Source organism: Microcebus murinus, chromosome 18, assembly GCF_040939455.1.
Source record: "Microcebus murinus isolate Inina chromosome 18, M.murinus_Inina_mat1.0, whole genome shotgun sequence".
NCBI lineage: Eukaryota > Metazoa > Chordata > Mammalia > Primates > Cheirogaleidae > Microcebus > Microcebus murinus.
This window is the reverse complement of record NC_134121.1, coordinates 22,138,034-22,149,949: the sequence shown is the minus strand read 5'-3', so window position 1 is coordinate 22,149,949 and position 11,916 is coordinate 22,138,034. Positions and strand designations below refer to the sequence as shown.

General features: G+C 50.1%; 1 protein-coding gene across 1 annotated transcript; it reads left to right on the top strand.

Annotated features, from left to right (window-relative positions):
* Nucleotides 1-288: 288 nt before the first annotated feature.
* Nucleotides 289-4,937, top strand: ERAL1 (Era like 12S mitochondrial rRNA chaperone 1). Its single transcript, XM_012740614.2, has 10 exons — nucleotides 289-616; nucleotides 2,166-2,293; nucleotides 2,407-2,484; nucleotides 2,892-2,938; nucleotides 3,073-3,134; nucleotides 3,305-3,417; nucleotides 3,516-3,764; nucleotides 3,903-4,052; nucleotides 4,168-4,248; nucleotides 4,377-4,937. The coding sequence occupies exons 1-10, from the start codon at nucleotides 331-333 to the stop codon at nucleotides 4,497-4,499; spliced, it is 1,317 nt and encodes a 438-aa protein (XP_012596068.2). The 5' UTR covers nucleotides 289-330; the 3' UTR covers nucleotides 4,500-4,937.
* The last annotated feature ends 6,979 nt before the right edge of the window (nucleotides 4,938-11,916 follow it).

Sequence of the window (11,916 nt, the reverse complement as noted above, 5' to 3'; positions counted from 1 at the left end):
ACGATTTCTGCCGCTTGGCCTCCAGGGAAATGTAGTCTTTCAGGAGACAGGGCTAGAAGGGCCTGTCACAAAACTTTGGCAGAAGAAGAAAATACGATGTGTATGGGAGTACAAAACCATCATCATGCTCGCATACACCCTAAATACACACTTTTCCCGTCCTTCAGCATCCGCCAGTCCCCAGAAGTGGCCCGTCGGCACTCCCACGTCCCATGTGTCTCTGCTTTCTGTTTGGGCCCACCTACCTCTTTCCTACTCGCTTGTTTGTCGGCCGCTCTGTCCAATCGTAGGAGCGCTCCTGGTCGGTTCCCGGAGTGCATTGCGGCCGCAATGGCTGCCCCCGGCCTGCGTGGGGCTGGGCTTGTTCGAGCGGTGCTAAGGGTCTGGCCCTTGAGTCCACGCTTCGCGGGGGAGTGGGTGATTCCGTTCTCCTCGCTCTCATGCTGTCAGCGGAGGTGCCTGTCCTGTGTCTCGGGCGCCACTTTCTCTGGTCCCCGCTTGACATCGGCCTCTCGTCGATATGGCCAGGGCTCAGCCCTGGACCATTTTCTCGGATGCCCTCAGCCCGACAGTTCGCTGCTGACTCCTTGCGTCCCTGCGGTGTCCACACGTAGAGGTAAAGGCCCCTGATAGGTTTGCCCGAAACTGTAACGTTTCTAGCACTGAAAGCTTTCAGTTTCTGAGGATATCGTGATTGGTGCTATTTTATAGAAAACGGTTTTGAGGCCCTGGGAGAGGGAAGAAGTGAAGAATCTCACAAGAGGGCGATACCAGGTTCTAAGACTTTGGGAAGGAGAGGGAACCGATTTGGTCACGACCAGAGATGCTCACGAAAGAACAGGAGATTGAAGGGCCACAGACAAGGCTGAAGTATATATGGCTCCCTGCCCCCACATGGAAAGCAAACTTTAACCAGTAAATGCGTGTAGAGCCTCATCTACTTGTTAAGGCCACAGTTGCGCCTGGAAAATAGCACACTTTATTCTTCAAGTGGCATAAACTAGAGTATGGTAGGGAGGCTGGGCACATGAACTGGTAATTGAAATTCACTGTCATGAGGAGCTAATACAGAAAGACTGAGAAAACTTGCAGAACCTTCACAGCACCCTTGGTAGGGTGAGATTATGAGAGCTGGGGAAATTTCTTTCTTATTTTTTGAGACAGTCTCACTCTGTTGCCCGGGCTAGAGTGCGGTGGTGTCAGACTAGCTCACAGCAACCTCAAACTCCTGGGCTCAAGGGATCCTCCTGCCTAAGCGTCCCAAGCATCTGGGACTACAAGGGTGTGCCACTGTGTGGCTGGGCATGGTGGCTCACGCCTGTAATCCTAGCACTCTGGGAGGCCAGGACAGGCAGATTGCTCGAGGTCAGGAGTTCGAAACCAGCCTGAGCAAGAGCGAGACCCGTCTCTACTATAAATAGAAAGAAATTAATTGGCCAACTAATATATATAGAAAAATTAGCCGGGCATGGTGGCACATGTAGTCCCAGCTACTCAGGAGGCTGAGGCAGTAGGATCACTTGAGCCCAGGAGTTTGAGGTTGCTGTGAGCTAGGCTGACACCACGACACTCACTCTAGCCTGGGCAACAAAGTGAGACTTTGTCTCAAAAAAGGGTGTGCCACTGTGCCTGGCTAATTTTTTCTATTTTTAGTAGAGACGGGGTCTCACTCATGGTCAGGCTGGTCTCAGACTCCTGAAGTCAAGTGATCCTCATGCCTCAGCCTCTCAGAGTGCTAAGATTACAGGCGTGAGCCATCTTGCCCAGCCAAAATTTCTGGCTTTGTATAGGCTAGCTGTACTTTCACATACATTCATATAGACACAACTACACAGTAATTGAGTATCTATTAAGTGCCAGGCACTGTGCTGAGTGGTTTTACACAGTTTTCTAATCATCAAAAGAAAGTTTTATGTGGGTGAGTAGGTATCATTAATAACAACTCTATTTTGCATCTAAGAAAGTAAGGGGCTTAGAGAGGTTAGAGAACTTGATAAAGTTATATAAATTAAGGGCCAGACTAGGTTTCAAAGTCTAGGTGGCTTGAACCTGGTGCACTTAATCTTGTACCTTTACTCCCTTTGTGGGTGGGCAGGAATGAGTACCTGACAGGGTATTCAGATTCCACTATGTCTCATCTCACTCTTCTCTCCACCCACACACAGAGGAGCAGGATCTCCTCTTGGTCCATCGTCCTGACATGCCTGAGAATCCCCGGGTCCTACGTGTGGTTCTCCTGGGAGCTCCGAATGCAGGAAAATCAACACTCTCCAACCAGCTGCTGGGCCGAAAGGTATGCTGCACCCTTGACTGTCATACCCTTTTCATCTCTCACTTCTTGCTGTGCCATCATGGATGGTCCTAGAGGGATCGGAGACCTCACTGGGACTTCTTTATTTCTGGCAGGTGTTTCCTGTCTCCAAGAAGGTGCACACCACTCGCTGCCAAGCTCTGGGTGTCATCACAGAGAAGGAGGCCCAGGTGGTGGGTACCTACAAAGGGAGTCCTGGAAATAGGACAGAGGGTGAAGCTAAGAAGGTCTCCATTACCATCAGCCTTAAAGAAAATGACACTTAGATTCACTTATCTGAGGGTAGGGGGTTTCCTCTACCTTTAGGCCTGGAGCAGTTCTGTCTCTGCTTTCCTTCCTCTGGCATCTATTCAGAAAGGTCTCATTCCCTCTTTACTGCTTCCTAATTTTCCATATATTCACAGTCATCATATTCCTGGATCTCATCTAGAACTAAAACAAAACTGAAGGGCAAAAATCAAAAGTCAGTAACAGCATGGCCAAGAAGGGAGGGCAGGCTCCTGACATGAACGGTGGCCTCTCACTTCCCAGTCATAATGATGGCTCCTGTGCTATGAGTATCTCTCTTTCCTGATTTTAGATTCTATTGGACACACCTGGCATTATCAGTCCTGTTAAACAGAAGAGGTAATGTGGAAACAGGTGGGAATGCTGCTGGGGAGGTACATAGGGGCTAGAAAACCCCCTTACCACACCCCATTCCACGTCAAGATTGCCTAAGTCATAAGATCCTTCCTGATTGATATATGTCTGTCCCTCAGGCACAACCTGGAGCTCTCTTTGTTGGAAGATCCATGGAAGAGTATGGAATCTGCTGATCTTGGTTAGGCTCAAAATGGGAATCTGAAACCCAGTTTATAGGAGTTATGTCCTTTCATTCCTAGTAGTTTGTGGGGTGGGAGTTGGCCAGAGCCCATACCATGGAAGTTTTTGTGAGGATGGAAAAAAGAGTGGTCACATCCTTGTCCTTTTCCCTGCCGTGCTATCTTCCAGTTGTTGTTCTTGTGGATGTCTCAGACAAGTGGACTCGGAACCAGCTCAGCCCCCAGGTGCTCCAGTGCTTGACCCAGTTCTCCCAAGTCCCCAGCATCCTTGTCATGAACAAGGTGAGCACCCCCCTCCTGAGGAAGGGGTCTATTTCACTCCAAAGCTGACCACATACCCTTTGCTGACCACATACCCTTTTCCCATCCCCCACATCCAGGTAGATTGCCTGAAGCAAAAGTCAGTTCTCCTGGAGCTCACGACAGCCCTCACCGAAGGTGTGGTCAATGGCAAGAAGCTTGAGATAAAACAAGCCTTCCGTTCACACCCTGGCATGGATGGCCCCAGCCCAGTGGCTAAGGACCCAAACATAAAGTCTGTGGGAAGCCCTCGGAGAACTGGCTGGCCCCATTTCCAGGAGATCTTCATGTTGTCAGCCCTAAACCAGGACGAAGTAAAAACACTAAAGGTCAGTTAGCCTTGGCCATAGCCTGGCCCTTGCTTTCTACCATGTGAGGACAGGCCTCAGATTTCCTCCTGGACGCCAAGTGAGTATGAAAGTCCTGGTTGGAATTGAGATGCCCACTTACTCACTCTGTGCCCACAGAAATACCTCCTGGCACAGGCCCAGCCAGGGCCCTGGGAGTTCCACAGTGGAGTCCTCACCAGCCAGACACCTGAAGAGATCTGTGCCAACATCATCCGAGAGAAGCTCCTAGAGCACCTGCCCCAGGAGGTGCCCTACAGTGTGCAGCAGGTGCAGACAGAGTGAAGGGATCGGGAGTATACACCAGGCACACACCCAGGAGCAGTACTCTGGGTCCCAGAGAGGCCAGGATGTGACTAATTAATCATGATGTCTCCCTGCACAGAAGACGATCTTGTGGGATGAAGGACCAAGTGGGGAGCTGATGATCGAACAGAGGCTTCTGGTACCCAGAGAATCTCATGTGGTAAGTGAGACTAAGCTAGTCTGGAACACCTGGGCTCAAGCAGTCCTCCTGCCTTAGCCTCCCAAGTAGCTGAGACTACAGACATATGCCTGGCTTCCGTGTCCTTCTCTTTTTTTACACACCCTCAGAGGCTCCTGATAGGTCCAAAGGGCCAAGTGATCTCCCATATCGCTCAGAAGGTGGCCCGAGACCTCATGGACATCTTCCTGTGTGATGTTCAGATCCGCCTCTCTGTGAAGCTCATGAAGTGACCACCCACTTCTGCCCCTCCCAGCGCATGCCTGCCCAAGCTGCTGGCAGGAACGGACCAATTGTCCCTGGCTGGGAGGCCTGCAGGGACCGATGAGGGGAATTACTACTGACTGACTGCCAGCTGGCCTAGCCCTGCTGAGGCTGCACAGCTGTGTCTCCTGTTGGAGAAAGGAACCTGCCTTAGCTCAGTTCCCAGGTAGTTCCTCTACTACTGGGAAGTAGTAGCTACTTTGGTCCCAAAACACAGCCTCCAGCTGGCATTGGGTCCAGAGTTTCTCCCTAAGTTGCCATTGTTAGCAGGGAAGAGATCTTTCTCCTCTTCCCCTAGTTCTTCCACCTTGGAGCTATGTAAGGATCCGTGTTTCCCGAGTGACATAGTGCCTCTCACCCCATCCCTCTCCCCAGCCTCGGATGATAATAAAGTTACAAGACAGCCATTCAGGTTCTCATCTTTATTTCTTTAGAACAGGAAAGAGAAAACGTACCTATTCCCTCACTTCCACCCCCTTGTTTGAACTGAAGTCTCCCTCCCTTCTAGTAGTCTCCTCCAGGCTCCTGAGCTCTCTTCCTGGCACGTTTTCTGGGTGCAGCAAGAGAACCGTTACCATTACTAAACTCAGTAATGGTAACGGTTTCCTCGCCATTCCCAAGTGCCCTGGCAGACGGCAGGCTGCGACAGGCTGAGCGGTGAGCCCCCCGGCTTGCAGCATCTCTCTCGCCCTCCTCATCAGGCTCCAGAGCTGGGGGTACCCGGACTAGTACATCATCTATACTGTAGTGTCTCATAGCAAACTTACAGTATATGATGATATCCCAGCCAGGGCCCTGTAGGAGACACAGGAAGTGTGGCTTGGAAAGCACTGTGGGCAGAAAGATCCAGGGGCTGGGGGCAGACAGAGCAGGACACGTCAGGGTTGGACACGCAGCTCTCCTTCCCTTCCCTACAGCTCCCTCCCAGGCCAGCATTGATTCTGTGGTCAGGCACAGCCCACCCCACGTGGGTTAGGGGAAAGAGACTGACCCGAAGAGGTCGTCCCTGCAGAGCTAGGGTCTGTTGAGACCTAGGGTCCCAGGGCCAGTGTTAACCTAGGAATGACATAATGAAGGGAAAGATTCCCTCTGGTCAAATGGACAAGCAACAAGCCCAGAGAAGCACTTACCTGGAGCTGGATGGGCAGATTGGGAGGCCTTTTGATGCAGGGAGGTTCTGTCCCTTCTTCACTCAGGCTGCTTCAAGCTGCTTGCCTTATAACCCACCGGCCCCTCCCCTGGGTGGGGCACTTTTCCCCGGTTCCAAAAGGCCCTGCCCCTTAACCCTTCCTCTGCTAGACCCCATGGAACAAGGGTCCCTGGCCCCTTTCCCTGTTAGGACTTTTCTCATTTACTCTTTCATGGACCTTGCTAAGCCTAAGGTCCATCCTTTACTCCCATCCCCATGAAGCTGGTCATCTGCTGAGCTAGAAAGGAGAAATAACAGCCTTACCTAGTCTGTATTTTCACAGAGTTAACAAAGGAAGATTTTTTGCTTTTGCTTTTTTTTTTCTTGGTGGCTTCTGGGGAATATTAGTTGACTCTATATGGGAGGGAGGATCCTGGCAGCTGGATGTCTGGGGGCAAGCTCACAGGACCCTTCAGCCTGAATTTCCATTCCCCAGCCCTGCCTATGTTTATGCTGAGCCCTTGGCTACTACTGCCCTGGCAAGGTCCCCTGGGTAGGGGGTACTCTGCTGGGACATTTGAGGGTAGTGGAATCCCCAGCTCTTGGAGCCAGCATAAGAGTGGATGCGGGCCTGTTCTTCAGAGCTCAAGGCACTTATGGTAGGTCTGGCACTGTTCAGTTCTTTACCTCTGGGGAAGGGGAGACTCTTGGGGCAGAGGCTGTTTATTCCACCATTCTGGGGGATGTTCCCTCCCTTTCTCCATATCCTACACAGTCTGGTCTGTGTGCTGGGAGGCAGTTGTACCCCCTCCTGCAGGGTAGACTAGACCAAGATGGGGAGCAGGAAGACAGACTCAACCTTCTTTTGGTTCTTTAGAGGAGTTCTGTTTCCTTCCACCACAGAACTTTAGCACATGCTCTACTCTCTGCTTAGCATGATCTTCCCTCCTTTCTTGTCTAGTTAACTCCTATTCCCTTTTCACATCTTTAAGTGTTACTTCCACATGGAAATCTCTGGCTGTTTAAATCCCCCTGCTATGGGCTCATTTGTTGTATGATTATTTACATTAAGCATGTAATCACGGGGCCTTGGTGTATTCACTGATGTATCTCTACCACACTAAACATTCATGTGCAATGGCTGACATCAAGCTGAGCCTAAGGTAATGTGGGGCAGGAGAGAGACCTTGGCCTGGGGGGGTAGACAGAGGTGGCTGTGGCCCTCTCAGGCCAGCCATTTTCTCTCGGACCCTCCCTGTTCTCACTGGTAAATAGGAACAGGAATAGGCCCAGTCGGCAGAGTTGTGAGAGCTAAGTGACAGTGCTGGTGCTGGTCCACAGAAGGGTTCAAACAATTGAATTCGCCTCCTTCCCACAGGGACCTACTGAAAGCCACAAACCAGACCGGTTGTTGAACATCTGAAAGCTCATGAAATATTCTTGAAATAAGCTCGGGACCATTGAGAGAGCCCAGGTTTAGAGGTGACAGGCCACTGAGTGACAGTCTCAGCCCCACTGCATCCAGCTCTGTGACTTTGGACTAAGTGCTCTCAGCCTCAGTTTCCTCAAATGTAAAGTAGGAGCTGTCTTGCTCACTTGCTATGCAAGTCAGGGCAAATTGCCCCCCATGCCTCTGAACTTCGTTGGTTTACATATCACCGAATTGTCAGAACCAAGTGAGAAATACGGGTGATAAAGCTTCGTAAACCGGGCCGGGCGCTGTGGCTCACGCCTGTAATCCTAGCACTCTGGGAGGCCGAGGCGGGCGGATTGCTCAAGGTTAGGAGTTCGAAACCAGCCTGAGCAAGAGCGAGATCCCCGTCTCTACTATAAATAGAAAGAAACTAATTGGCCAACTAATATATATAGAAAAAATTAGCCGGGCATGGTGGCGCATGCCTGTAGTCCCAGCTACTCAGGAGGCTGAGGCAGGAGGATCGCCTGAGCCCAGGAGTTTGAGGTTGCTGTGAGCTAGGCTGAAGCCACGCCACTCACTCTAGCATAGGCAACAAAGCGAGACTCTGTCTCAAAAAATAAAAAAAAAAAGCTTCGTAAACCAAGTGCCCTAACCAGATTGTTATTATGTCTGCTCCTGCTTCCCTGTGACCACCTTTCCTGTCCTGTAACCCTCCTGCCAGGTGACCTCTACTTAGAGACCTCACAGACAGCCCAGGCTCCTTTATCAGGCTGAGGGCTTTGTACACTAGGGTCAAACTTCATGTCACTCACTGCTTAGGCTTTTCTCTAGTCCCTAGGGTTCAAGTCCAAAGGTAAGCATGGGCAGAACCCAGGGGTCCTGGATGTCGAGGAGAGAGAGAGGCAGCCAGAGATTCTGTGGCTGGGGCCCCTGGCTAAGGCTGGGGGTGCTGTGATCAGGGTGTGGGCTGGAGGAGCATCTGGGCCTGGGTGGGGTAGTCTAGGGGCCCTGATAAGCAGACATTGAGCTATCAGGGTGGGGGGCCCTGCACCTTCTGCTTATCAGGATCCTGCAGGGGCCAGAGCAGGACCTGAGGATACTTCCCGCCCAGGGCTATCTTCCTGGATGGCTATTGTTCCATTCCTCTGTCTGCCTTGCACCCCACAGGGAATTGGAAGGGGAGTCCCTCTCCCTCTCTGTAAGTCTCATGGAGACCCTAGCCAGCATAAGGGATGAGGGGGACACCATCTGGGTCTTTGGACCCGGCCTCAAATTCTAACAGGAGCTCCAAAGCTCTCCTGAGGGCAGTGTACACCAGTCTGGGGCTTTTGTCCTTCTAACTCCAATCCCTGCCACTGCAGCTTTAAGCTCTTAACTCTCATTTAGACTTTCTTTGGAAGAAGTCCTTAAACTATATGAGTGATGAAGTTAAGGATGGTGAGAGCTGCAAGGGTCCTTCAAAATCATGGCATTCAAGTTCCTCATTTATATAGGAAAGGAAATTGAGGCCCAGAGAGGGAGAGAGAATCTTCCAAGCTTCAGAGTTCCCACCATATCTCAGCATCAAAGAACAACACATGACGCTAAGAGAAACAGGAAGGCAGCAGCAGACATCCACAGATGCACAGACACATGTAAAACACAAATGCACATATGTACAATGCCCACATACAGATACACAACTCAGAGATACACAGCATACACAAAAAAATACATTTAGCTAGTAAAATTACTTGCCTCTTGGTTGCTTCACTAAGTTTCACGATGTTAGCAGTTTTATAGAAGGATAAAAGAAGGCCAAATAATATGGTTATTCGGTACTTTACTCATTCAATGTCTCACAGAAAAGTCAGCAGCAAAACTCATCCTCAAACCAAGGACTTCGAGGAGCTTTGGGAGATTCTTGCGCTCCTATTTTGCTTTAGATACAGGGATCCAAAGCAAGGGGCCGGTGTAGGCCAAGTAGCTTAACAGGTGTGAAAAAATAAAGCTGGGTCAGGTGTGCTGGCTCATGCCTATAATCCTAGCACTTTGAGAGGCTGAGGCTGCAGGATTGCTTAAGGCTGAGAGTTCAAGACCAGCCTGGGCAACAAAGAGAAACTGTCAAGACAGAGTCTCAATCTGTCACCCAGGCTGGAGTGCAGTGGTGTCATCAGCTACAACCATGTCACTGTACTCCATCCTAGGTAACAGAGGGTGACCTCATCTCTTAACAATGAAAAAATGAAGCTGGGAAACTGTTCAAATCCTTTCTCTTCATGTGATAAATGGGGGCCTGGGATTTAGGGAGTTTGTCAGAGATGACTGTTCAGTTTCATCCTGCCTGGTCTTCAGAGCCTCTCCTAAGCCTCCCAGACACTGGTCCCTCTGTGTCCAGGCTTTGGGTCTGCTCTCATTGCTTTCCTCATCACACTATAGTGAGTTCATCTGATCCCTTGTTTGTCTCCAACTACTCCACAAAGGAGTACCTTGTCTTGAGTCATCTCCGTTGCCCAGCACTCTTCATGGGCCTTATCCTGGGAGGTGTTCAGGGAACGCCTTACACTGAACAGATGCTGACCCCTGGAAACAGTGCTCGACAAGTGCTCAAGTACTCGTGTTCCCCTACATTCTCTCTTAACATTCAGCCCATGGGCAAGTGTGCATATTGAGCAACGTACCCGGATGCCCCTGAAGCCCTTGCAGGGAATGGGGTCCTAGTAATGGCTTCCCTTGGGGCTTTCCCAATATCCCTCAGTCTACAATAGATGCCTGCATGCCAATTTACAATAGAGAAACTGAAGTTCAGGGAGGAAGTGCTTGGCCTTAAGTCACACAGTAAATGAGAAAAAGAAGCAGGACGACAGCCCTGATCTCTGGACTCCAGCCCCCAGCTCTGTACACAAACCTACTATGAATGAGGTAGATTTGGTGTTTCTTCAGGGCCTTTTTGAGTTTTAAAGGTAATGGAATCCAATGTGAATTCTGCCAATTACCAGTGATGTGATTCTGAGCATATTGCTTACTTTGTCTCTCTGAGTCTCAGTCTTTTCAGCTATAAAATGAGGATGACAATAATACCTACCTGGCAAAGTCCTTGAGACAATTCATTCAGTGAAAGCACGTGGGAGAAAGTTCCTGGATGACACAGGGATTTTCTGCTTGCTTCTGCTAACTCAGCTGGACCCTACCCATCCAACTTCTTTTTTTTTGAGACAGAGTCTCACTCTGTCACCCTGGTTAGAGTACAGTGGTGCCATTATAGTTCACAGCAACCTCAAACTCCTGGGCTCAAGCGATCCTCCTGCCTCAGCCTCCTGAGTAGCTAGGATGACAGGGGAATACCACTATACACGGCTAAGTTTTCTAGTTTTAGTAGAGACCTTGTCTTGCTGTTACTCAGGATGGTCTTGAACTCCTCACCTCAAGCAGTCCTCTTGCCTCCCAGATTGTTAGGATTATAGGCAAGAGCCACCGCGCCCACCCTTCAACTGCTTTTTTTTTTGAGAGTCTCGCTTTGTTGCCCAGGCTAGAGTGAGTGTCGTGGCGTCAGCCTAGCTCACAGCAACCTCAAACTCCTGGGCTCAAGCAATCCTACTGCCTCAGCCTCCTGAGTAGCTGGGACTACAGGCATGCGCCATCATGCCCAACTAATTTTTTCTCTATATATATTAGTTGACCAATTAATTTCTTTCTATTTATAGTAGAGACGGAGTCTCGCTCTTGCTTAGGCTGGTTTTGAACTCCTGACCTCGAGCAATCCTCCCGCCTCAGCCTCCCAGAGTGCTAGGATTACAGGCGTGACCCACTGTGCCTGGCCTCAGCTGCTTTTTAAGCCCCTTCCCCGCACTGCTCTTGGCCAGCTCCAACCCAGCAACAATCTTCTCTTCTCTCTGACCTCCCCTTGCTCATCAGCCAGGCTCTCTCATGAAGCTTGACGTCCTGGAATCACAGGCTTGGACCAGAGCTTCTACCTTCACAGTTCAGGGACCATGCCTTACAGTTCTTGCTTCCTGACACGAGTACTAAAAGCCAGAAGGGAAAACCCAGCTTGAGATTTGTCAGAGTGTGGGCTCCACCACCACCTGCGGAGTGGCCCAGGCCTCTGCTCCTGCCCCTGGAGCCTTGGCTTCTTCATCAGTAAAATGGGGTTAAAGTGCCTTCTTTTCCATGATTGTTGGGAAGATGAAATGAGTTAGCGAAGGTGGAAATTTCTAACCTGGAGCCTGGCTCATATACAGCAGGAGCTCCACAAATGCCAGACCCCTTCCCTGCTGGCTTTGCAGTAGACTTTCCCTGCTTGTCCCCTCTAAGGGGTCACATACCCATGGGCACGTGAGTGCAGGTACTGTGCAGAGGCATGTGATCATGTGTCCTTATACACCTGCTGAGACACATATTGAGTCTGAAATGGAAACCTCCCTAAGTCTGTTTTTTTTTTTTTTTTTTTTTTTGGAGACAGAATCTCACTTTGTTGCCCAGGCTAGAGTGAGTGCCGTGGCATCAGCCTAGCTCATAGCAACCTCAAACTCCTGGGCTCAAGCAATCCTACTGCCTCAAGCCTCCCTAGTAGCTGGGACTACAGGCATGTGCCACCATGCCCGGCTAATTTTTTCTATATATATTAGTTGGCCAATTAATTTCTATTTATATCTTTTTTTTTTTTTTTTTTTTTTTTTTTTTTTTTTTGAGACAGAGTCTCGCTTTGTTGCCCAGGCTAGAGTGAGTGCCGTGGCATCAGCCTAGCTCACAGCAACCTCAATCTCCTGGGCTCAAGCAATCCTCCTGCCTCAGCCTCCCGAGTAGCTGGGACTACAGGCATGTGCCACCATACCCGGCTAATTTTATCTATATATATTAG